The sequence below is a fragment of the Schistocerca cancellata genome, chromosome 10 (genome assembly GCF_023864275.1).
Source record: "Schistocerca cancellata isolate TAMUIC-IGC-003103 chromosome 10, iqSchCanc2.1, whole genome shotgun sequence".
Classification (NCBI taxonomy): Eukaryota; Metazoa; Arthropoda; class Insecta; order Orthoptera; family Acrididae; genus Schistocerca; species Schistocerca cancellata.
In genome coordinates, this window is record NC_064635.1 from 47,506,820 (window position 1) to 47,534,750 (window position 27,931).

The 27,931-nt window shown below is 39.2% G+C and overlaps 1 protein-coding gene across 7 annotated transcripts in view; it reads right to left on the minus strand.

Moving 5' to 3' along the window:
• The window catches only part of LOC126106309 (echinoderm microtubule-associated protein-like 2), a 790,720-nt gene that overhangs the window by 1,638 nt on the left and 761,151 nt on the right, over positions 1 to 27,931 (minus strand). For 5 of the 7 annotated variants that reach the window (XM_049912530.1, XM_049912534.1, XM_049912533.1 and 2 more), the window contains 6 exons: positions 23,300 to 23,554; positions 22,403 to 22,540; positions 16,652 to 16,768; positions 11,005 to 11,049; positions 7,418 to 7,505; positions 1,649 to 1,875 (listed from right to left, as the gene is read on the minus strand). In XM_049912530.1, the coding sequence (XP_049768487.1) occupies positions 1,649 to 1,875; positions 7,418 to 7,505; positions 11,005 to 11,049; positions 16,652 to 16,768; positions 22,403 to 22,540; positions 23,300 to 23,554 (870 nt within the window). The remainder of the gene's footprint in view (positions 1 to 1,648; positions 1,876 to 7,417; positions 7,506 to 11,004; positions 11,050 to 16,651; positions 16,769 to 22,402; positions 22,541 to 23,299; positions 23,555 to 27,931) is intronic. The other 2 variants (XM_049912535.1, XM_049912531.1) reach the window with 1 other exon arrangement.

Consider the following 27,931-nt stretch of genomic DNA (forward strand, 5'->3'; position numbering starts at 1 on the left):
ACTAGAAATCTTTTACATATTGTCATTTATTAACTTCAATATAACGTCTTCTATTTTATCATCTTACATTTTCGTCCATGTTATTGCATTTATTATTTCTTTTCTTCATTTTGCTTGAATTTTGTTTCACTAACAATCTCTTCTTCTGTTTAAATCTTTATCTCCATTACCTTGTCCATAGTGCAATAACAATTTATGTTTTAAATGTTTGCATGATGATTACCACCCAAAAAGGGTACACCTTATGGCAAAAAAAAAAAAAAAAAAAAAAAAAAAAAAAAAAAAAAAAAAAAAAAAATGATACCACTGCACAGTCAATATAAATAGATATTTTGTCTTTTGTTTTTTAATCAAGGGCATTTTCAAATGTTTAAAATATTGCGATAGGTAAATAAAAATAATAAAAAATCACATGCACAAATATTTCAAATTAAAAAGAATGACAAAGTTAAAATAAGGGCAAATGAAATAGTTAATGCAATGATTAATATGACATGGCAATGAATTAACTGCATAAAAATAATAAAGTTATTTCAATATGGATTTAAAAATAAATTTTAATGCACCTGACAAGATTTGAACCTACAACCTTTTGCATATGAGGACTGTATGTTAACCATTACATTACCCAAGCAGTGTGTATATAATTATTATCTTTAAAGTTGTAGAGCATGATGCAAAAATAAAAAAAAAAAAAATTCCCATCAGTTACTTGCAAATGAGGATCCACCAGTGTGAATGGCTGTAAGGTGTAATACCTTGGACCTGAATGTTCATAACTGTACAGATGGTTTCAGTAAACCAATCCAAGCACTGGGAACCTCTCCTTGTTATAAGATAATGGTTAAAGAGAGTTACACAAAACTTATATTTGTAACATTTGTAGATTCAGAGAAAGCCTTTGACAATGCTGACTGGTATACACACTTTCAAATTATAGTAGCTACAGAGAACAATAGGCTATTCACAGCTTGTACGGAAAACAGACTGCAGTTATGATTCTAAGGATATGGAAGGGAAGCAGCAATTGAGATGGAAGGGGACAGGTTGATAGCCGATTCCTGATGTTGCTGAATCTGTACACTGAGTGAACAATAAAGGAAACCAAGGAGAAATTCAGAATGGGAGTTAAAGTTCAGGGATAAAAAATTACAATTAGGAGGTGACATTGCATTTCTGCCAGAGTTGGCAAAAAAAAAAAAAAAAAAGAGAGAGAGAGAGAGAGAGAGAGAGAGAGAGACTAGAAGATCAGTTGAAAAGAATGAATAGTATAATGAAAAGAAGTTATAAGATGAATATCAACAAAGTATGCCCATGACAAAGTATGCCCATGATCATAGACAGGAGGATACATGAGAAGGGAGGACATTCATCAGTCGAGCAGGAGGGTGGAGGTACTGAGGATTTAAGAGGAGAAAGTACGAAGAACTCGTGGGGCTAGAAGGGAAAAAAAAAGGAGTATATAAAGGTAATACCAGTGATCCTACAGAGGCTATAAAAAAAGAAGATCAATTTGGCAACATAAAAAAAACCAATATCATCCCAAACTGGTTCCTGCCCCCCCCCCCTCTCTCACTCACTCACACACACACACACACACACACACACACACACACACACACACACACACACACCACAATGTTCATACCTTAGGCTGTGAGGCAGGGAATGTGTACAGCTTGACTTTGCCAAAATCGTCAGCCGTGGCGAGCAGCGGAGCCTCGTGGGCTCGACAGCAGCCATTTACGTCCGTGCCGTCAGCGCCCTCCGGCCAAATGCCGACTGTGTCGAAAGTGATGGTGCAGTTGGTTGTTGCCCACGTAATGTCTCTCATTGAAGAGGACTGCTGTATCTGCCTACACAGACCGGCATTCCCTGTAGGCAGAGGGAGAACAGTGTAGTAACAGAACTATGCTTCTGAAGAAATGTGAGACATGAATGAAAGGGAAGATCACAACAAATACTTCACGATAATTATTCAAAACTAAATCATGAGAAAGACATCGTATTCAAGAACAAAAATTTAACTGCCAGATTTTGAACAGTTTTCATTACTGACTTGCTGAAGATCCTGAAACAATATTTTGCAAATGGCAAGTAAAAATGTAGTTTACTGAGGAAAAAATATGGGCAGCTTGATACATTAAATTTTGGCCAGTACTTCTTTCCTCTGAAGTTAGATGAAGCAAACCTTAGTTTCAAATGCTATGGCATTGCCTAACTTTCATTCAAGATGCTGTGAAAGTTTGCTTTCATTTTTATTAGTTTGTAACCAAACTTTCAGAGAATTTCGTTATAAATATACTTTCTGTTGGGTTAAGATTGATATTCCATGCCAAAAGGTCTGAGAACAACCTTTTTTTAGGAACTTGTGTGTGATGTACCACCCAAAAGCACAAAAAATTACCATTTTAAGTTCCTTAACAGCAGTTCCATTTCATCTTTGACTCTATAGGGCCACTGAAACAGTGCCACGCTGTCACAGGACACTGCAGTACATTCATCAAAATACAATTTTTAGTAGTGCTGCTGATACTTCACAGTGTTTCAATTGAGTTTATCCCAGTTATTTTCTAGGTACTGGTGGAACACACTAACAGGGTTCTACTTAAATCGTGGTGCAACACAGGCACAAAAAATATGAAGAGCAGCAGGAAATAATAGATATGCTGAAATAACTCACTTCAGCACCACTTCCCAGTAACAGCAGTCTCTGTTAGCATGCAAAGAAAATCATGGGATTGCATTATGCACAAATATAGACGGTGGTATCATTTACACAACATGTAAAAGGGCAGTGCACTGGTGGGGCTTTCATTTGACTAAGGCGATTCGTGTGAAAAGGTTTCTGATACGATTGTGGTCACACAACAGGAATTAACTGATGAACACAGAATGGTAGTTGCAGCTAGACACACGGGACATTCCGTTTTGAAAATCTTAAGGGAATTCAATATCAGGAGTGTGCTGAGAATACTGAATTTCAGGCATTACTCTCACCACAGACAACGCAGTGGCCGACAGCCTTCACTTAACGATGGAGAGCAGTGGCGTTTGTGTAGAGCTGTCAGTGCTAGCAGACAAGCAATACTGTTTGAAATAACTGCAGAAATCAATGTGGGATGTACAATGATTGCGTAAGTCAGTACAGTGTGGCAAAATTTGGTGTTAATAGGCTGTGGCAGCAAATGACCTATGCAAGTGCCTTTTCTGACAGCACAACATTGCTTGTAGTACCTCTCCTGGGCTCATGACCATGTCCGTTTGCCCCTAGATGACTGGAAACTGTGGCCTGGTCAGATGAGTCCTGAATTTTATTGGTAAGAGCTGATGGCAGAGTTCGAGAGGGGTGAAGACTACACGAAACTGTGGACTCAAGTTGTCAACAAGGCACTGTGCAAGCTGATTTGCTCTGTGTTTACATGTAATGGACTGTGCCCTCTGGTCCGACAGAACCAACCGTTGACTGGAAATGGTCATGTCTGGCTACTTTGAGACCTTTTGCAGCCACCCATGGACTTCAGGGTCACGAACAATGACTGAATTTTTATGGATGATAGTGTTCAGTGTCATCGTGCCACAATTGTTTGTGATTGGTTTGAAGAACATTGTGAACAATTCAAGCGAATGGTTTGGCCACCCATATTGTCCAACATGGGACATCATCGAGAGGTCAGTTCGTGCACAAAATACCGCACTGGCATCACTTTCACAATTACGGACGGCTATAGTGCAGCATGCCTCTGCATTTCTGCAGGGGACCTCAGAGGCTTGTTGAGTCCGTGCCAAGTCAAGCTGCTATACTACTCTGGGCAAATGAAGATCTGACACGATATTAGAATGTATCCCATGATTTTTGTCACCTCACTGTAAACGCATGAAGCAGTCGACTTTCTGCCCTTTTTGTCACATCACTGTGAATATTCAAAACGAGTTTAACAGAGTTAGTACCAGATCCTGTATCTTGTCAAGATACTTACATTATGATTTAACGATCTTGTGCTGATTATAAGTTGTCGACCAGAACCTCGACGAAGAGTATGCCCGCACCCACTTCCCTGTACAGTTCAATATTAGGCCACTTTCACATCAGAATGCTCTACCGATCTTGATATTGCACAACTCAACCAGAAGACCCTTTCAAACTCTGTCAGGTGCTGATAACACTGCCTCACATGATAACACACCATGTCTGTACTCTTCACAGTAATCACTCAACACCTGATGCTGTTTGTGCCCCTTATGTACACTCACGGAACTGGTAAAGACACTAAAAATGAACAAAAATAATGCACTCTGGTATCTGTTCCACTTCTCACAGAGAATTGCAACCAATTATTTAGATTCCCACTGATTGTGTGAACAAGTGCAAAGTTACATTAATCTATGACCACACCTTCGGAGTGTTCAACTTTTTTGTCAGGCAGTGTATATTAAGTAGCAGCTGTTAATCTCCTACGATATGATGACATATTTGTACTATGAGCTGCTACCTGCCATGCAGCTGCACAATTAATAGTGTTATTTGTCATGTATTCAATAGAAATTTTCAATCCCTGCTCCTAAATATCAAAATAATTTGCAAGGATGCTTATCAGGCATGTTCTTAATTTTATTTTCAGTTAGTCTGGATTCCCAGTCTCTTACTTTATGTCAGATGTGAACTTGGTGAATATCTTTGCACCAAAGCATATAACCATCCTGGGCAAGAAGACAGTATCGATGTGAAATTTATTTTTGTGTGAATCAAAAACATAATTACTGCATCAAAGAGAAATAATAACATTAGGGGCAGGCAAATGAAGAGGCAGCAGAGGGGGGAAAAAGTTCATAAACCATTCCTTATCTAAAAAGTAAACACCATCAATGATAATATATTTATTCCAGTGTTAAACATGGCAGCTATACCTTCCTGGAAAAATCTTTTCAATTGCCTATGGAATCACGGTTGTACCCAGGCATGCATCTCTTCATTCAAAGCAAATCAACAGCAACATATGCCTCTCTCAGGGTACCAAAAATACGGAATTCACACGCGGAGAAATCGGGACTGTATGGAGGGTGTTTAAGAACTCACTCACGTTTTGAGAAGTCTGATTCGACTACACTGTAGAAGTTTCACAGGAAAGCCCTTACAAATCCTCCATACAGTCCTGATCTGCCCCTATTCGATTTACATATTTTTGGAGTTCAGAAAAAAAATTGTGGCTGTCGATTCACTTCAGACAAGGAGGTGGATGGCTGGGTACAGTCATAGTTCTGTAACCTGCTGCAAACTCTTTTCTGTGAAGGCACTGTCCATATTGGTTCACAATGTGATAAATGTATTAATAGTTATGGCAATTACTTTTGAAATGATAAACACTTTACTTACTATTTTCCATTCATCTCATCTTCACTTGACTGCCCATTATAATAACTGGCATACATTAAAAATGGACTGAACAGCCTAAAGGACCTAACACATTATTCTTAGCTCTGGTGTGAACTGCAGAAGGCAGTTGTCCTGAGTACCTGCAGAATAGTTCATTGGGGTCTCAAAGAACACGGTTAACTTAGCGATAACGTGTCTTGTAACCCACGTTATTAAATTACTACCATCTAAAAATGAGTGAGCCAAATAATAATAATAGTAACAAACCGATCAGGAGCAAACACATCACATTATCACATTCTTTGCTCATCTGGTGAGACACCAGAAAACGGAATTGGAGAATAATAAAAAAAATTGTGGAATACTAAGAGCAACATTAAATGCACCACAGAAATTAAGGAAGATACAAGAGAACTCCAAATTACAGTAGATGGATTAGAAAACTAAATGGAGGAAACCAAAACACTGCAATATACGCATGTTGGACTAGAGATAAAGATCAATAAAAAGACTACAGAAAGAAAGAAAACATCTGAAAGAATGAAGAAATATTGGGCAGTCAGAAGAGCAAAATGCCCTTTATATAACAAACTGCAATAATTATTCAATAGCCAATGCATTACTGAATTATCTTATTGAATTATTATTGGACTGAATTTTATTATTGAATAACAACACCTCTTTGAATAATTGAGCAAAGTGATCAATAAAGGTCATTAAATATATTATGATGCTGATAGTAAAAAGAGGTATTTGCTGCAACACAAATTAATCTTTTAAAAGAAATAGCCCACAGAACCTGCTTAAGAGTCACTACAGATGAGAAAATTTTGAACAAATCTTAAAAATACACCAAAATTTCTGAATACAGATATTGGCCAAATACAGAAGGTTAAGGAAATTAAATATTTTGAGGAGATAATCCAAGAAAATGCTTTGGAAACAGCTGCTATAGAAGAAGAGATACATCAGATGGGAAGGGCATGTGGTGTAACTGAATGCTTACGACAAAACAATGCCTATCTAAAAATGCAAAGGTAAGGCCTTGCGATACAGTAGTGAAACCAGAATTCTATACCCAAGTACATGTCTAGCATTACACTACATTTTAGATAAATTCGAAAACTACAAAGACAAATCATTAGGAAAATATTAGCCCCCTGAAAACCTATGGAAGATTGGTGGTTACTAAGTAACAAGGAAATTTATTAAAATGTATCAAAGTTATGAGAAAAAGAAGACTAGTATCTCTTGGACATTTATATCTAATGGAACTCGGCAGATTAACCAAAATGTCTTCAAATCTTCGTGAGATAAGAAGTCAACAAGTTGGATCCACAAAGCACAAAAGAATGTAGAAAAAAATATATAAAGGCTGAAGAAACAATGGACAGAAGTATTCAGGGGAAAGTATTGAATATGGAATGACTCCAAGGTATGAGAGTGAAAAAGGCCAGTATGAAGTGGTCAAGGGACAGGAAGAAAAAATGGAATATATGAAAGTGTACTGAAGAAAAGGAAACTACAAGAAAACAGGAAATTGAAATGGAAAAGTGACCTGAGGATATAATAATAATAATAATAATAATAATAATAATAATAATAATAATAATAGCAGCAATACAGTTATGATAAATACTTTGCTGTTTCTTTTTACATTCATCTCTGTTTTGGATCTCTCAATCATGATTGGGAAAGTCATTTCCCCTAGCTTACTTAAACATTGAATTTTAATTTTAGAGAAATCTTTAGTTTTTGGAGTTAACATTTCAGTTGTATGGAGCATTACTCAATGTATACTATTGTTGCCTATTTCCTTTAAGTTCTTCAGGATTCTTAAGAAGGACTATGATCCCTTTTGACAACTATAGGCTTGAATCATAATCTTCCTAAAAACAGTTCATCTCTGTCAGTACACTAACAAAGAGTTATTAATTTTAACAAGGATTTAGCTGTAATAGTTTGGTATTGTAGCCTACATGGTAAAACTACCAAATGCTGTGATCTACCATATGTAACAAGAGTTGTAAATATCAAACTTACAGTATAAGAGTTCATAGTCTCCTGAGTTACTCCTGATGTGCTGGCTGTCCTCTGACCAGTCCAGGTGTGTGATGTAGCTTGAGTGGCCCTGAAAATGGAATCACAGTACAACATCTGTCCTGCTGACAAACTACACAGACCCTTACAAATACAGTTTTCATGCAACCCTCCAGGTCATTGCCTCTCACGAAGCACTCACTGTAACAAGACACATGAAGCAACCAACTTCTACAATGCTCATGCTTCTATATAGTATTGTATAACATCACAACAGACAACAACAATCTCTCACTCTCTATTGCCCCCTCCCCCCCACAAAAGCAAACAAAATTTCAACTGTGGTTGTATTGTTGATTTTGTGCATGAAGAGGATCATGAACATGTTCATGACTTTCTTTTTTATCCTCAGGCATGTGCTCTTAAATGGCAAGAGTTGAAGCACTTTAGGGGAGTCCATTTACTCATACGCATGATTGGGGGAGGGAATACCTGACCTGACAATAAGGTCACAGTGGGATAGATGGTGCTGGATTGCGCAAAACTTGCTCGATACCAACAGATGAGAAATGCACTGTTGCAAAGCTACGGCTACAAATGGCATCCAATCAATGACAAACACACAAATGCATGTGCAATTACTCCAATTAATACCTGTTGTGTTAAACTGCATCATTACTGGTTCAGTAACTCGAGGTAATTGTTTAAGCTGTACAGGCAAATCACGGCACACTTTAAATTCATGTATTACAAAGAGCTGCCAAAATATTTGGAAAAGTAAAGAATGAAGTATAATGTTAGGGCAATGTTAGACCACTCTGACCACATACACTTATTTTCCTGAATTTAAAAACAAAATCATATGCTCAGTTGTATTAGTAAACACATGTACTGGGTTGACAGATCTACGTTATGTTCTTGGGTGTTCAGGTTTGATTCAAACAAGGCCTTTAACATCACTAACAATGTCCAGGGAAGCTGCTGTATAAGTAAAAATGGAAGCATTGATCTGGCTGAACACTGGGAAATGTAAAATACGCTCCTGGAAATGGAAAAAAGAACACATTGACACTGGTGTGTCAGACCCACCATACTTGCTCCGGACACTGCGAGAGGGCTGTACAAGCAATGATCACACGCACGGCACAGCGGACACACCAGGAACCAGCTGCGCAGCATTTGTGCACCGCCGCCGTCAGTGTCAGCCAGTTTGCCGTGGCATACGGAGCTCCATCGCAGTCTTTAACACTGGTAGCATGCCGCGACAGCGTGGACGTGAACCGTATGTGCAGTTGACGGACTTTGAGTGAGGGCGTATAGTGGGCATGCGGGAGGCCGGCTGGACGTACCGCCGAATTGCTCAACACGTGGGGCGTGAGGTCTCCACAGTACATCGATGTTGTCGCCAGTGATCAGCGGAAGGTACACGTGCCCGTCGACCTGGGACCGGACCGCAGCGACGCACGGATGCACACCAAGACCGTAGGATCCTACGCAGTGCTGTAGGGGACCGCCACTTCCCAGCAAATTAGGGACACTGTTGCTCCTGGGGTATCGGCGAGGACCATTCGCAACCGTCTCCATGAAGCTGGGCTACGGTCCCGCACACCGTTAGGCCGTCTTCCGCTCACGCCCCAACATCGTGCAGCCCGCCTCCAGTGGTGTCGCGACAGGCGTGAATGGAGGGACGAATGGAGACGTGTCGTCTTCAGCGATGAGAGTCACTTCTGCCTTGGTGCCAATGATGGTCGTATGCGTGTTTAGCGCCGTGCAGGTGAGTGCCACAATCAGGACTGCATACGACCGAGGCACACAGGGCCAACACCCGGCATCATGGTGTGGGGAGCGGTCTCCTACACTGGCCGTACACCACTGGTGATCGTCGAGGGGACACTGAATAGTGCACGGTACATCCAAACCGTCATCGAACCCATCGTTCTACCATTCCTAGAACGGCAAGGTAACTTGCTGTTCCAACAGGACAATGCACGTCCGCATGTATCCCGTGCCACCCAACGTGCTCTAGAAGGTGTAAGTCAACTACCCTGGCCAGCAAGATCTCCGGATCTGTCCCCCTTTGAGCATGTTTGGGACTGGATGAAGCGTCGTCTCACGCGGTCTGCACGTCCAGCACGAACACTGGTCCAACTGAGGTGCCAGGTGGAAATGGCATGGCAAGCCGTTCCACAGGACTACATCCAGCATCTCTACGATCGTCTCCATGGGAGAATAGCAGCCTGCATTGCTGCGAAAGGTGGATATACACTGTACTAGTGCCGACATTGTGCATGCTCTGTTGCCTGTGTCTATGTGCCTGTGGTTCTGTCAGTGTGATCATGTGATGTATCTGACCCCAGGAATGTGTCAATAAAGTTTCCCCTTCCTGGGACAATGAATTCACGGTGTTGTTATTTCAATTTCCAGGAGTGTATGAATGACATACTCATTCTCTTTCTGACAGCAAGTCCACAACTAACAGCCACGAGTGACAAAAATGTGAGCCCACCTATGTATATCCTCAAATTGAACATCTGAAAGGTAAGATGATGTTCCAAACTACGTAATCTTGCATGCTGGTCAACAGTGATGTCAAACAAACAACAATACTGACAACTCAACTGTGAAAGTAATGTTCAAAATAGTACCCCTTTATATTTTTTCATGCTTTAAATTAGTCATTACTATTTGCTGGAAAACAGAATTTGTAAAATTTATCATTACATTTTCATGCCACTATGATCAATTAAAAAATAAAAGCTGATTAGTATAACAGACTGGATGTCAGCTGAAACTAATAAGAAATGTTTCACTATCTACATTACTTTCTGAAATAAATATTTCTTTCACGTATCATACGAGTGTATTGATGGAATGTGTACTATATGAACATTAAAAGAATTCATTTTGTTGACATTTGTTTTTACAGTAGAATCATTTTAAAATTTCTTGTTGTTATAATTTCATAAGCTACAATAAAACCGAAATTACCAATCAAAGCTGCTTTTAAATAGAAAATCATATTACAGTTTTGTTATGCTAGTTTCCTTTGGGAAAAAAATGTAAAAAATATTTTTTTAAATTAAGGGGGGGGGGGGGGGGATCTTGAGCTAATTATGCATGCCTTACAGCTAAAAGTGCAAGTAACATTACTGACGTAAGACAATATATGACTCGTATTATCAGCATCTAACTCTGGCATAAAAAGTTATTTAACTGCTTGATTTTTTTATTTCCATGCAAGAATCACTGCAACATAAATTTTTCTCAAAATGAGCAAAATACAATCCAGAAGGCATACCTGTGCTTTTAAATCTACATGAAGCCACACACTTAACCATACAATGTATTTACAATGAAGACGAATGCAAACTGTACAAAATATTTACAGTAAACACAGGCACAAAATGTACATACATTATAATGGACTGCACACACACACACAAAACACACACACACACACACACACACACACACACACACACACACACAGACAGCAAAACAAACCCCAGTGCTGTGAAAACAGCTTCAAAATGCAACACGCATCACATGAAACAGTCAGGAGACATGCATATTTAGCAAACAGGACATACCAGCAGGGAAGACAGAGAGCTGGTTCTTCGTTGTCTCCTTTCCGGCTGTCCAAGAAATTCGTAAGGGGAGAAAGTGGAAAAAAGCACACATCTGATACACAACATTCTGTGAGATACATAAAGTAAACTACAGAAAAAAAAGCTAAAGTGGAAATTGCCAGATTTAAATGAACATTCATCAATACGAAAGACATAAGCAGTATTTGGCAAAATAAAAGGGACACTATATGAGGCATGATTAAAGTAATAAGCAGCATCAAGTGGAAAGACATGACATTGTGCTAGCAGCATTTCATCATAGCTCTTCATTAAAATTAATAATACATGAAGTTCAACTGTGCCTCGTGCTGCTGTGCTCACTGACAGCCACAAAGAATTCCTGTCTGTTCCCAGAATGAAACCAGAGAAGCCACCTTCTTAATGCCAAGAAGTTAATTTTGTCTCTAGTGCATGGTGTTTTTTTTACCAAATTGAGTTAAGGACTAAAAGCTTCCACACAGAACTTGTATGGTCGCCCATAGTTGCCACTGTCTCAGAAATGCTGACGAACTGCTTGTATTAGTACAGGTGAGTGCCTGCTACAGAATCTTTCGACAGCTGATTCCCTGGGCAACTGCATGTTGTAAACTGTCAGTGGAAAAGCTGTTTAGCTAGTCAAGGATTAGACAAAGTGTCACTCTTTCTCAAGTCATACTGGTGAGTCCACATAAAACTGCTTGGAGAGTGTATGCAGTGATAGCAGGTTGGAATAATACTCATGTTACTGTAACCTATATTTGGGAAAAAACTGGTGTAAATTACTTGCTCAATATCACATATTTCTGCTCGTAAAAGACCCAACATCCATTGTCGTAGATCTTGATGCTACTCTATCCTGTGCAAGGCCCTTCATCTCTGAATTACTACTGCAACATACATTCATTTGAACCTGTTTTCTGTATTCATCCATTGGTCTCCCTCTACAGTTTTCACTTCTCATATTTCCCTCCATTACCAAAATGACGACTCCTACATGCCTTAGAATGTGCCTTATCCACCACTCTCTTAAGTCATTAAGTTATGCTATAAATTTCTTTTTTCCACTATCTGTTTCAGTACCTCCACTGCAGTTAATCTACACATCTAATCTTCAGCACTCTTCCATAGCACCAAATTTCAAAAGCTTCTAGTATCTCCTTGCCTGAATTTTTTTATCACCTACATTTCATTCCTGTACAAGGCTATGCTCCAGGCAAATACCTTCACAAGACACTTCCCAACATTTCAGTTTATATTAGATATTAATAAGTTTCTCATTTTTCAGAAAAGCTCTTTGTGTCACAGTCAGTCTACATTTTATATTCCCTCTACTTTGGCTTATATTGCTGCCAAATACCAAAACTGTTACTTTTAGATCTCATTTCTTAATCAAATCCTTTAGCACCACCTGATTTAATTCGACTAAATTCCATCACTTACGTTTTACTTTTGTTGATTTCATCTTATAACCTGTTTTCAAGACATTATCCAAACATTCAACTGACCTAAATATTTGCCATCTCTGACAGAATTACAATGTCATCAGCAAAACGTCAAGTCATTTCTTCTCTCTGAGCTTTAAATTCTGGTTCAAAATTTTTCTTGGTTTCCTTTACTGCTTCCTCAATATACAGACTGAACAACATTGTGAAGAGGCTGCAACCTTGTCTCACTTCTTGACTCCTATCTTTTCATATTGCTCTGCAGCTGCTTTATGTGCAAGTGGCAGATAGCCTTCCACTCCCTGTATTTTATTCTTGCTGCTGACACAATTTCAACTAGTGTATTCTAGACAAATCTAAAAATGCTATAAATGTAGGTTTGCCCATCTTTTATCTTTCTGTCCAGGTATTGCCTTGCGTGTTCCTTCGTTTCCCTGGAACAAAAACTGTTCCTCCCTGAGGTCAACCTCCTCCAGTTTTTCCATTCTTCTGCAAATAATTCACATCTATTTTGCAACCCTGATTTATGAAACGGATGATTTGGTCAAATTCACACCTGTCAGCACCTGCCTTCTTTGGAATTTGAATTATTCTTTAAGTCTGAATGTATCCCACCTGGCTCATATACACTGTTCAAAGGAATTATGTGATCATGTCCAGTATGTTAAATATGTTTTGATACAAGCTGTACCTCTTGTCTTATTGCATGGCTCGAGATTTTAACCTTCAATGTTGGCAAAACTTAAAAATCATTTGCCATCTATTGGCTGTGTTATGTATTATAGTGTCAGGTGACCCTTAGAAGGAAGTGAGTACTTATGTCCCATTGTTTTCTAGTGAGGTACACAGATGGAAGTTGTCATTTGTGGATGTTGTATTCAACCAAGCACATGCGATGCGACATTTTAATGCAGTGCAAGTTGAGAGGGCAGTCCGTTTGATCCAAAAAGGATTGACTTTCTGTCATGTTGCTGCAACACCTCTTGATGTGTCATCCATAGGTTGTGGACACACTAAAAAGAGACAGGTCAGTAAACGAGGTGAGTTGGACAAGGTCGCCAACACATTATGACCCCACGTAAGGACTGATATCTGGCCATCTCTCTGTTGCAGCATCATACAGATACTGCCAGAGCACTGCAAGATGACCTCAGAAGGGCCACTAGAGCTGCTGTGTCTGATCAAACTAATGAACAAGTTATGAGAAAGCACTTACAACCCAGACATCCTATTTGAGTGCCCGACTTGACAAGACATATTGTGGCGACTTCGTCACTGGCAAAATGTGTTATTCACAAATGAGTCCAGATATCGTCTGCCACAAGGTGATGACCGAGCTTGTGTGTGAAGACTGTGGCGAGTGGTGCCTGCCAAATGTTATCCAGCAAATCAGTTTCCAACGTTCTGTGATGATGTGGGGAAGCTTCATTGTTGACAGCCATACAGAACTTTTTGTTCACAGTTGCCTTACCCACAGGCAGTACATTGAACAGATCCTGTTCGATGGTGTGATGGCTGCTGCATGTAGTGGTGGCGGTGTTGGTGGTTGTGAATTCCTTCTAATACCATGGCCTATGTGGTGGGTGTGTGCAGGGATGTCTTATGAAGCCTAGACATTGAAGTGGCAGTGAGTCCTAACCTAACCTAAACCTATGTGGGACATGCTCGACAGACGTGTTTATGGTAGTCCTGTTCCACCACAGACTCTCCAAGAACTCTCGTCGACCATCACTGAAGAATGGGAACGGATACCGTAGGATGATCTTTGTAGACTTATACGGAATATGCCGCACTGGTTTCCGGCAGTGATAAATGCTCACTGAGGGCATGCGCGTTGTGGAAGCTCTTAAAGTCCAAGGAAGAATGACTGTTTCCATTCTGTTTTCTGTCCGATATTTCAGTTCTTTTTATGGGAACTACAATGCTTTGTTTTGTATTTTATTTGTGAAAGATAAAAGCATCATTAGGGAACACAAACCATTCTCAATAATTGCTCAATGGAATATGGCAGATACCAAAACTTATTCTTTTGGGAAGTGTACCTCTCTTATAGCAGAAAGAATAATGTGGTCTTGGTTGGCATTTCCATGGATCTCAACAATTCTGGGGAATATCACATACTCCAGCGGACTTGTTTCAACTTAAGTTTTTCAGGGCTCCATCAAATTATTCTCACGGTATCACATGTCATATCATCTTACCTACTAAAGCTTCCCTTTCTATAACATTGCCTTTATCTTCATTTTTCTTGTACACTTCTTCTACACATTCTTTCTATATACTGTGGGTAGTGATTCCCGGCAAGACCTGGGTGTTGTGTGTCCTTCATTATGATTTTCACCATCATTGACTCAGAAGTTGCCAATATGGTGTCACCTAAAAAGGACTTGCAATGTGGTGGCCAAACTCCCCCGAATGGGGCCTCCTGGCCAAGAATGCCATACGATCATTTCATTTCATCCCCCCCCCCCCTGCCCCCCCCAGCTAGTTAAGTTGTGAACTGCTATACCCTCTATCCTGTAGTTGAAACATCTCTCTTACACTAATGCCTGGCAATAAGCCACTTACTCATTCTGTGAACAAGAATAGTTACTTGTCTTCATTGATTCAAAAGTTTTCAAACTATACACACTTTTTTCCCCCAGAACATGCATGATCAAGAGTTTCATGTTTGCCAGTTGAGGTGAATAAGATTCTAGAACATTTTTATTGAACAACAACAACCTCCTCCTCCTCCTCCTCATTCCTCTTTGTAGGTGTCTGTGAGCCTGTGAGTAGGCAAGGAGGGGGGGGGGGGGGGGGGGATTGTCACATGCCCCTTCTTCAATCTGGAAATTGTGTCTTTTCTTTGGTGTGCCAGTGATTTCAGTATGACATTGAACTGCATTCAAGGTGGCTTTACTGAACATTGCCAAAAACTGCAAAAATTGATTTTCTGAAATCCAATTTTTGTCTTCTGCAAGTTGGATTAGAAGTAAACATAATGAGAGCTAACAGTTTCCTTTAGAATTCTGGTATCCTCATAAGGGGGAGATGTAGTTCTCTGGCTACTGAAAGCTACTTAATTTGCGTTATGCAACATCTTGTTACTTCATTGGAATTTAGTTTATATTGTGTGTGTGTGTGTGTGTGTGTGTGTGTGTGTGTGTGTGTGTGTGTGTGTGTGTGTGTGTGTGTACATGATGGAAACAATATAAACAATTACTTCATTGGAATTAATTTAAAAACCATATTGGTGAAGAGGGAGGGAGCTAATGTTACTGGTTTAAATCATGCAATGGTGGCTAGATAAGGTCGCACACAAGGAAAATATGGAAGTTCCATTATTGGGTTACAGCTAACCTGAAAATAAAAAGGGCATAATCAATATATCATCATCTCTGATGTTACTCCATTTTTTTGTAACATGAAAGTACACAATACTTGTGTTTCTCCTGGAGAAATGTCTATGGTCTATGGTCTGACACATTTTATAAACATGCTCCGAACACTGTCCTTGGAACTAATATTTTGTGAAACTGTCAACTGCAATCACCACTTCAAGACAACCCTTTATTTACAATAACATTAATAAGTTGTGATGGAGGAGGAAGAGGGGTCATCTTTTTGGAAATTAGGAATGGATACTGGGGACATATACTGCAGCCACATTTTACAGACATGAGCCCAATGCTTAGCAGCAGAAAAATTTGTTTATTTCTTTCTCCTTAGTTTATGTTCCCAACAACTAAGAAACATTGTGGGGGAACCCCCCCTCAATCTCCACTCTTCCCACATATCTATCTTTGATACATACTTTAATATGTCATTTCCTTACTTTCATCAACACTTTTTTTAAATATCCCCATCATGCCCACTTTACTTCTTTCATAATTCATTTTGTATTTCTAGACCACCTCCTTCCATTTCCTACCTCCCCTGTTTTCAGTGCTTTTTCAGTAACCATGATGCATGGAATATCCTTTCCTGTGCCAGTCTGTGACACTGTTTCACTATTTTTCACTCATGTATGAAAATATCTGGACACTGCTTCTCCTACCAGATAAGTTATATCCTTCACACACTGTAGACATTTTTAATACAAAGAACACATTTCACAACAACAGATTAAGATAATCATACTCGGTAGGCAACAAATCTTACGAGACAGTAACATCAGAACACATCTTCATGAAGTGGCAACTTACCGAACACCGGCCAACTCTTGAGAACTTTCTCCCATCATCTGCCACCTGGTAAATGTAGATGTTGTTGTCTCGCGAACCCAGGGCCAGCAGCTGGCCATTAGGGGAGAATTGCACCACCTGGAGACATGCGGAATCACTATGATAGTCTGTGAGAGACAGGCTGTGGTAAAAAATGAACTAAATATTTAGCCTGTTCAGGTTCCTTCCACTCCATTTCATGTTAGATTGTACAGCAGCAACTGTATCATCAATCAAACAATGAAAAGTCCACTATGGAGAAACAAAAATATGAAAAGCATATACTGCTACTCACTACACAGTGGAGTGGAGTTGTAGACAGGTGCTATGTTTTCACTGTGACTGTCTGTAACTCACTGCATCCTCTGTGTTGAGTAGTGCTCTATCCTTTTCATATTGTTGTATTGCCAATGAGTTTTTTATGTTTCTTCAATTGATAAAATCACAATATTGCTCTGGAGGGCTTGTTTTGGTCGTGAAATAAAAATCTGAAGACAATCATATATTTAGATAATATTACCAGAAAATATTAGTCAAATTATTTCAATAGATACAGTCTTGATTGCATGTAAGTTATTTATTTAGTTTGGTGACCCATTTTAATTTCTTACAGGATCATCAAGTCATATTTACTCCTCAGTAACAGCAGGAGATGGTGGTGTAGAGCATACTACTCTGGAGAGGTGTGAAGAACACTTCTCCAGTGCTGCTAATAATGACATCATTAGCAGGACTGAATGGAGGTGAAATGCCTCTGAAGATACCCAACACAGTTCTGGATGAAACACTGTGAACAGAACAGCTTTGTGGGCCACAACCTCATACCCCTAAAGGTTTACCAGCAACAGAAAACAGTAGATAATATATTCTAATAGACAAGTATGGAGAGAAGTGTCACACCTTGTTAACGACAACAGATGTCAAATGTTACAAAAATTGCAGGTCAGTCTCGACCAATTTCCAGTCAAACACATGATGTAAACTGTATTTAGTGGACATCTGGAGTGGAGTACCTTATGAAAGGCCATTGCTCACAGCAGCACTAAAGCTTCCCTAATTCAATAGGCCAAACCACCATCTTGTTCATAGATTGCAACATTCTTTGAAGTGTAACACTGTAACACATTACATGTTATGCATGGCACAACCATTACCATATTTACTCAAATCTAAGCCGCACTCAAATCTAAGCCGCACTCAAATCTAAGCCGCACCTGGAAAATGAGACTCTAAATCAAGGAAAAAAAAATTTCCCAAATCTAAGCTGCACCTGAAATTTGAGACTCAAAATTCAAGGGGAGAGAAAAGTTTTAGGTCTCACCTCCAAATCGAAACAAAGTTGGTCCATTGTAATATGAGAGACAATTTAGCTCGAATGAATGACGATGCAGCTACAGTAGTTTGGCTCAAAAAAAAAAAAAGAAGAGAGAGTGAGTGAGAGAGAGAGAGAGAGAGAGAGAGAGAGAGAGAGAGAGAGAGAGAGAGAGAGAGAGAGAGAGAAATCGTCTCATTAGCAAAACAATGGCAAGAGACTGCTATTTGTTGTTACTTACACTGCTGCTTTCTTTGATAATGATCAACAAGAACCAAATAATAGACTGTGTATGATAGAAGATGTTCTGAATGAGAGTTAAGTGAAAATTTTTCTCCGTTTGAAAATCTTTGCTGATGCCTCGTACATTCTGCACAGAAATTAGAGTCATCTTAGATTTAAAAATCTAGTCAATTGCCATGCTTTATTTCTGACTGTATCACTATTAGGCATAAGAATAATACGAATATAAACATGACATGATATGTATATTCTTCCGCGTTTGCTGTTGTCGCGCTCTAGTTTCGTAGTTTATTAGGCAGACAGGATTTAAATGAGATAGCAGCAAACACGAAAGAATACATGGCAAAATGTTTATATTCGTATTATTCTTATGGTGAAGAGAATACTGCATGTGATTCACATTTCATAAAAGTTCCTATTAGCAACCTTCTCTTGTCACAGGTAGGAAAAAGATTCAGAATGTAGAGTTGGCCATATTGACAAACATCCCAATCTTGCTAGTTGTATTTTCATAGTACATTGAAATGATGCTACATTCAAAGATGAACAATACAGAATTTGTATTTACTTGGTTGGATAATGTATGAAAATGCAGTGGTCGAAACTCGAGACAGAGAAAAAAAGCTTGTCTTCCACTTTTTTTTTTTTTTTCTTTTTTAATTTATTTACTGACACAGAGGTTTTGGTGCCAGTATTTATATTTGTGCCTGCAAAGCATGCCTGTGTAGTGCTGCATATGTTCAATGGCAGAAGTTAGTTGTGGCGGCACCAGTAACATTTTTCAGAACTTCCGCTTACTTTGCACTCGATTCTAAGCTGTAGGTGGTTTTTTGGATTATAAAAACCGGAAGAAAAAGTGCGGCATAGATTCAAGTAAATACAGTAAACATTGATTAGAATTTTCATTTGACTGTCCTCCGACACTTTGACAAGATTTGTTCATAGTGTAAAGAGCATGAATCCATGTTTCGTCCAAATAAATCATTCACGGCTTTAATTCTGGTGTAAAGATTTAATATAGTATGCCATCATTGAAACTATGCTTATGATTTGCTAGCATGTTGTTGTTGTGGCCTTCAGTCCAGAGACTGGTTTGATGCAGTTCTCCATGCTACTCTATCCTGTGCAAGCTTCATCTCCAAGGAACTATTGCAACCTACATCCTTCTGAATCTTTTTAGTGTATCCATCTCTTGGTCTCCCTCTATGATTTTTACCCTCTGCGCTTCCCTCCAATACTAAATTGATGATCCCTTGATGCCTCAAAATGTGTCCTACCAACAGATCCCTTCTTCTAGTCAAGTTGTGCCACAAATTCCTCTTCTCCTCAGTTCTATTCAGTACCTCCTCATTAGTTACATGATCTACCCATCTAATCTTCAGCATTCTTCTATGGCACCACATTTCGAAAGCTTTTCTTCTCTTCTTGTTGAAACTATTTATTGTCCAGGTTTCACTTCCATACATGGCTACACTCCATACAAATACTTTCAGAAATGACTTCCTGCCACTTAAATCTATACTCGATGTAAACAGTTTTCTCTTCTTCAGAAATGCTTTCCTTGCCATTGCCAGTTTACATTTTATATCCTCTCTACTTCGACCATCATCAGTTATTTTGCTCCCCAAATAGCAAAACACAGCTACTACTTTAAGTGTCTCACTTCTGAATCTAATTCCCTCAGCACCACCTGATTTAATTTGACTACCTTCCTTTATCCTCGTTTTACTTTTGTTGATGTTCATCTTATATTCTCCTTTCAAGGCAGTGTCCATGCTGTTCAACTGCTCTTCCAGGTCCTTTGCTGCCTGACAGAATTACAGTGCTGTCAGAAAACCTCAAGGCTTTTATTTCTTCTCCAAATTTTTCTTTTGTTTCCTTTACTGCTTGCTCAATATACAGATTGAATAACATCGGAGGTGGGATACAACCCTGTCTCATTCCCTTCTCAACCACTGCTCACCTTTCATGCCCCTCGACTCTTGCTAGCACAACAAATCATTAATTCTAGTTATGAGAAGGAAATTTGCTACTCACACAATTATGTGAGAGTCTTTTTGTTGTACCTATCTGCAACTCAGCATCTCCCACTATATGGTGAGTAGCAATTTTCTTTCTCATAATATTGTTGCATTCCATCCTGGATTTTCCACTGTTTAAATAATTAATTCTGGCATTTTCTGAAAATCAAATCCCATATATTGAATAATTTTTCTTAGAGTTTCCCTGTTAGTGTTGAAGTTGGTGGTGACTAACAAAAGCTGTTCAAGGTTTGCTAAAGTCAGTGTGTGCATTGTTCATAACCTCACAGAAACTGCTCTCAAGAAAATTTATTGTTAATAATGTTAATGGCATATTTGCTGTGTGCAATTTGCTTCTGGAAACTCTAGTACTATTCTGTTCAGCATCATTTTCTGCTGACATCATTTGCACAGCAACAACTTACTCAACTTTAATAATTTGCTTGTATATTCTGTCAGCAGTAACATTTCTTCTCCTCCTGATTGTGAATAAATTTAATGGCATCAGCAGTGCGCTGTTGACTCTGTCTACGATGGTTTTTTCCTAGACTGCACTGAAGGTATCATCATGAACCATGTTGAATTGGAACGTAGCAGTGCCTAGTGTAATGTAACTCCCAATGTCAAGCAGTACTGAAGAAAATGATACACGTAAGATGTGTACAATACATATATATGTATATTTATTATTTGTAATTTGTCTCGGTAATTGCAATTTTCTGTTTTGAATAGACATTCATCAGTTTTGATTAGTTTCCAGAGATATCTCTTTAAAAAGTTCTCAGTTTTACAAAAATTGTGTTTATTGTAAAAACAAACATCATAACAAAAGTTCAAATTTATGCGGGTAGATGTTAAAATCAGGAAAATATAAATTAATAAGTGAATGGTAACGAAGAAATTACAAAAATTTCATAAGAAAATGGAAATGTTAATACTAAATTATGATAGTAATTGTGACAGAAATGCCAGTCTGCAGTAAGATATCTATTGTGAAATTACTTCTTTTTTATAAAAATATATTACTTTAAAAAGATAGACTTGGAAGTTTGTTACTGTAAATATTAATGATCTCGATTGCAGCATAATGTAATCATGTACAAAACCAGCCAACTGTATACACTAACAGTTATGCTCTGATTAGCCTTTGGATATTGATAGTGTGCACTTAGCAACATTTTCATGATGGTTAACACTGTATTTAGGTACCAATTAAAGTGTAAGGAAACTTCCTAATCAACCAAAATTAAGTTGTTATCTACTTATTATTATATTGCATTGCAATAAAGACCATTAAAATTTAAAATAAGTAATACAGATTGCTGTGTCTTCCTCTTTTGACAATGTCAGCTTTTCACTGAAGTTCATTGTCAAACAGTTGTAAATGTTACAATATGTAAAATAAGGAAAAGCCAACAACATGCATATATCAGGCTGAAACATGCATAGATACACACTAGATTCACACTAGCTTTTGAGCTCTTGTATTTTTATAGCAAAGGTACCCATGCAAAACCACGCAGACACCCAAATGCAAGGGATTATGCATTTGGTTGTCTGTGGCGTTGTGTGTGCAATTCTGCTTCTTTTTTTAAAAAAAAAAAAAAAAAAAAAAAAAAAGGAGGAGGAGAGGGTGGAGGGGGGAAGAGGGGGGGGAGAGAAAGAGAGAGAGAGAGAGAGAGAGAGGGGGGGGGGAGGAGGAAAAGAAGACTAAGATTTAAGAGAAGTGTGTCAGATTATTATTATTATTGTTACTACTACTACTACTACTACTACTACTACTAAGGAAGGCCACAGAAACAGTTAATTGTGCCCCCATACTTAAGTGTGATGAGTAATTATTATTTTTCTACAATGTCCACTTCACCTCTGGCATGTCAACAGCTGAATTAATTTTATGAAAATATCTAATTTTTTGTAATGTTCAGATGAAGTAAAATTACCTTACACTAGTCACATGATCAAATTAGTTCCCATTATGGCCAGGTCTATGATTTGCTTTGTGGACTAACAGTTCAAGATTAAATAAATAAATAAGAATCATGACTAGCTTTCCTAACCTGCTCAATGGTGAGACTACAGCATTTTCTGTGTGCCCACAAAATCTCACTAACCCTCTCACTCCCCAATCTGCTCCCAGTCAGACAGAGCCCCTACCTGTATTGGCTCATTGCCGTCCGTGTAGGATGTGAGCACCTCCCTCGTCTCCACATCCAGTGACAGCCAGCGACCAGACACGCAGCCCACTACCAACAGTGAGCCGTCAGGGGAGAAGCCCGCACTCTGCAAGGGCTCCTGCAGAAGTGCACACATACATAAAACTGTAGCATAACACTATATAACATATTCATACAAGCTCTGTACAGCAACATACCAACAAATAAATTGCATAGTAATTCAGAGGACTGGGAACAGTTACTGGTGGGCACTTCCACCTAAAAATGTTTCTTTAAGGCAGAACATTGTAAAATATCTTACTTGCTCTAATATTATCCCATTTATTAATTCATATTTTAGGGAAACTGATTCCACTATATTTTCTCCCAGGAGCTAAATCAGAGATAATGGAGCCATATCAAAGTTACAAACATTTGTTTATAGTAGATTAGACAAAGTCATCTCAAAAAAGCTGTGACATTTTCATTTAATGGAAATTTTACAAAGTTTTCACAACTTTCATATATAAAGACATAAGAACCTTACATTGATCTATATCACCTTCGGGTGTATGACTCAAAAGGCAACCCACAGACATGGTCTCTTCAACTTTTTACACACTTGTAGAATTTGAAGGTCAGTGCACAGACATCAGTTTCATGTTTTGCTCTGAAATCTTTTAATCTTTAAAGCAGCTTATGCATTTTTTTTAAATTTTTATTTTTATTGCATTTATTTATTTTGAGAACTGTGTTATACTGTTACAGCAAACTGACATTCAGGCAACATTTTTCAAATTCTGCAAGTATTAAGAAAATTGAACAAGCCCAATCCTAAGGCCTCCTCACAATCAGTTTCACAGCAGAGTTACTGCGGGGTGAGCTACACGTTACGCACTGCCAGGTCCTTGCTCCAGACGGTGGAGTGGCTCATGGAGTCCCAGACGTGCAGCAGGCGGTCAAAGCCGGCGGTGGCGAACTGCGGCAGTGTGGGGTGCCGCGCCAGCCCCCACAGCTCGTCCGCGTGGCCCCACACCGCCGCCGACAACCCCAGCTCCAGGGCGCCCGTCAGCACCGCCGACCGCGTCGTGCCCACCAACAGGCTGCCCCGGCCCTCCGATATGCACCGCACGCCGCCCAGGTGCTCCGGTACCTGGTCGTCCCAAAAAAGAAATACGTAACTAAACCATAACACTCACTGGTCCAGCAATTTTAACACAGGCAGTGACCACATTGAAATTCACAAAATAGCTATGGTTTCAAGTCACATCAACCTGTTTAAAAATAAAGCTGTGGATGGAAACAGCATCTGAGCAGTGTAAGAGGAAGCAGCTTCTTTGAAAGGAGTGGGGAGGGGGGGGGGGGGGGAAGGGAGGGAGGATGTGCATGCACATTGTACTATAAAAGACAGTCCCACTTATTAAACTACATGATCCATTTGACTACTAAACATTGTGATACTTGACAATTTCATTACTTAAACATATGTATATGTTCTAAATTACAACTTATACTTGTCATTGTATAATAGCAGAAAGATTAGTTATCAGACAGCAAAGGAAAGTAACTTTACACAATTTTATTAAATGATAAAATCATTTGTACATAACATAAACAATCTTCAATTTACTAGTCTTTAGTATGTGTTAGAACAACATGGGCCGGTTGGGTTGTTTTGGGGGAAGAGACCAAACTGCAAGGTTATCGGTCTCATCGGTTTAGGGAAGGAAGTCGGCTGTGCCCTTTCAAAGGAACCATCCCGGCATTTGCCTGGAGCGATTTAGGGAAATCACGGAAAACCTAAATCAGGATGGCCAGACGCGGGATTGAACCGTCATCCTCCCGAATGCGAGTCCAGTGTGCTAACCACTGCGAGAGCAACATGTTTTGTAGAAAATGATAAAGCTTTACCATTAGAGTCACCACTATGACAGACAATAAAAATAACTATTTTTTATGAAAACTTACGTATCATAATATTAATTGTTAAGGAGATTTATTTTACAAAATTTAGCATGAAAAACTTTCAGTCACATCACAGCTAAATGACATTATATTTCTGTTCTCTGCAGACTTTTGTGTCACATGTGAAATTATTTTTATTAATATTTTTCCTTGTAAAATATATAAAACACTAATTGTAATAACACTGAAAGTATGATGTGGGAAACCTATTTAAGGGTGATTGTTAGGCTAAAGCATTTCAGTAGCTGTAAAAGTTAGTTATAGATTCTAAATAGTGGCAATTGTTACTCAGAGCAATTAGTGTTGCAATGGAGAAGTGAATAAGCTATATAATTTAAGAATTCCAAACAAACTGGTTATGAGAAAATTATTACTGATGATGTACAGGTGCAACATATTCCAAGAGAGTGACCCAAATATTTTCTGTGGCTCGCAAGAGTGATGGACAATCAAGATGAACAATCACCACTGCCCTTTACTTTTTCCAGATAAGTACAGACAATAAAACTTTTGTCTCCTGCTCTAAAACTTCTATGACTTGCAAAATATCTCATTTAGTTATAGAGTAAAATCCAATTTATAACTAACATTTTGAGCCAATTTATGTCTTGATCAAAAGCACTAAAAAGTTTCATCCCATACTCTCATATTTTGGTATGAGATGTCCAAGCTCTCCTGGGCTTGTTGTAGAGTAATGATGTAATCATGAATTATTCAGTTTGCTACTCTTATTACTTTTGTTTCTGTGTAGGAGTAGTATGGAGCTGTTGGTTGGAAGGGATGCACATGGAATCAGCATTGTGATTAGAGTTTTATAATTTGGTTTCATGAGTGGTTGTGTTTCTGATGGAAGTAAACTGAAGCTAAATTTAACTTTTGAACATTAAATCTTATCATATTTATGGATGTTAAACACTGAAAACAGTAAATTACTATTACACAAAAATACAATGGTAATTAACATAACAGTGAAAGTTTCTTACATTCTATTAATTTTCCTGGCACTTATTTGTAGCTAAATTAATTTTCTGAACATTACTGATAATATGGAGTTAAACAATTACTAATTTTGAAGTTCATGACCAGACACTTATTGAGCATTGTAAGTGACAACCCACTTAATTTCTTCATCACTCTCACAAAGGAACTAGTAATTCCGTAAGACAGAAACATGCAAGGTGTGTATGTGTGTGTGTGTGTGTGTGTGTGTGTGGGGGGGGGGGGGGGGTTGTGTAAGTATGGGGGGGGGGGGGGAATTGGTTGTATTTTCATCTATGGTAATGAGTAATTTTTGGGGAATGTTAGACATAATTTTGATTGAATGAAGTGTGTTTTGTTGTATTTTGTGTTGTATAAATCAATACAACTCTTGAATGAGATTTTCACTCTGCAGCAGAGTGAGCGCTGATATGAAACTTCCTGGCAGATTAAAACTGTGTCCCCGGGTGAGACTAGAACACGGGACCTTTGCCTTTCGCAGGGAAGTGCTCTACCACTTGCCCGCGAAAGGCAAAGGTCCCGTGTTCAAGTCTCGATCCGGCACACAGTTTTAATCTGCCAGGAAGTTTCATATCAGCACATACTCCACTGCAGAGTGAAAATCTCATTCTGTAAACATACCGCAGGCTGTGGCTAAGCCATGTCTCTGCAATACTCTTTCTTTCAGGAGTGCTAGTTCTGCTAGGTACGCAGGAGAGGTTCTGTAAAGTTTGGAAGGTAGGAGATGAGTTACTGGCAGAAGTGAAACTGTCAGGACGGGGCGTGAGTCGTGATTGGGTAGCTCAGATGGTAGAGCACTTGCCCGTGAAAGGCAAAGGTCCCGAGTTTGAGTCTCGGTCCGGCGCACTGTTTTAATCTGCCAGGAAGTTTTACAATACAACTCTTATTGCGACTGAATGAATATCAAGTATTCTGTTACAACTACTCTGAAACAGAAAACACACACACACACACATACACACACACACACACACACACGACCACTGTCTCCCGGAGCTAGGGCTCGACTGCAACCAATGTGAGCAGCAATCTGCTGGGGGAGGGGGAGGGGGGGGGTGAGTGGTGGAGGGCTTAGCAGGAAACATGGAATAATGGGGTATGGATAGGGAAGGACAGAAGGGTAGCAGTGGGGAAGATGCTGTACTGTCTGTAGGCTTGTAGGGATGTTGCGGACAGTTGCTAGGTGCAGCGTTGGAAGGCTGTGCTAGGGGAATGGGGGGAAGGGGGAGGAGGGGGAAAGGAGAGAAGAGAAGTAGAGCAGGGGAGAAGACTAGCAGGTGTGTTGATGGGATAGTAGAAGTGTGTGTAGTGCTGGAGGGGGACTTGAGAAATGGACAGGTAGGTGGACGACAGGCACTAGTGAATGAGGAGATTAGTGTTTAGCGTCCCGTCGACAACATTATCGTTAGGGATGGAGCACAAGTTCGGATTAGGAAAAGCTGGGGAAGCAAACCGGGCATGCCCTTTTAAAGGAGCCATCCCGGCATTTTCCAGGAGCGATTTAGGGAAATCGTGGAAAACTTAAATCTGGATGGCCGGACGTTGGTTTGAACCGTCGTCCTCCCAAATGAGAGTTAAATGTGCTAACCACTGTGCTACCTCACTTGGTAGGACAAGCGAAAGCTGAGGTCAGGGGAGTTACAAGGATACATTGTAGCAGCAATTCAGAAAGACTGGTGTTCGTAGTAACAATCCAGGCGGCACAGGTTGTAAAGCAGTAACTGAGGTAAGGCACATCGTGTGGCAGACTGGTAAGAGTGTCAGGCCTAAGAACAGATGGTGTTGCAAGGCTGCAATGTTGGCCATAACACTCCTCAGAGGTACTAGGCATTTGCACACCCCAACTAATTGTACTTGAATCACAAGTAGTATTGTCACTTTCAAATGTCTTGTTTTCTACACTGCTGTATGGTTTTTTGTGAAAGACCTAATTACTGTAATATTATGGCCTTATAACAAGGGTAATTGCAACTTTTTTCTTCACTATTCTCCTGTATTCTTTGTGCTACTTCTATTGTCTATCTGAACTGAGTATCAAGTGGAGAAAAATAATCTGAATGTCAGAGCAGGGTAAGGGACATCAAATCGAGCAAATTTTCCAAACAAATCAGAAATGCACAATTGTTGAGTTACAGCCTTAAAACAAAGCCAGTCAGTGAAACTGCATTTAAACTGACCCACTAATACACATTACAATAAAGAGTAAGCTGAAGACAATGTTTACAGCTGAACAGTCAAATCTAGGCAAACTTTAATTTCTTGTCCATGGGTTATGCTAGGTGCAAATTTTCTACGAAGTTTACTGGATAAAGCTTGACTATAATGTAACAACAGGGGCTGAGACAGGAGCCCGGTGCCATACCCGGCAGTGACCTTGACAGTGTCCCAGTTCTCCAGGAAGTTTCAATGGTGCTGAAGTGTGCAGCAGTACTTATCTTCCATATTAAAAAGCTCCGTTTGGCCATATACAATGTGTGATTAAAAAGTAAAGGGTATTTTGGTTATCCTGAAAGAATATTTATTCATCATCATCATCATCATCATCATCATCATCATCATCATCCCA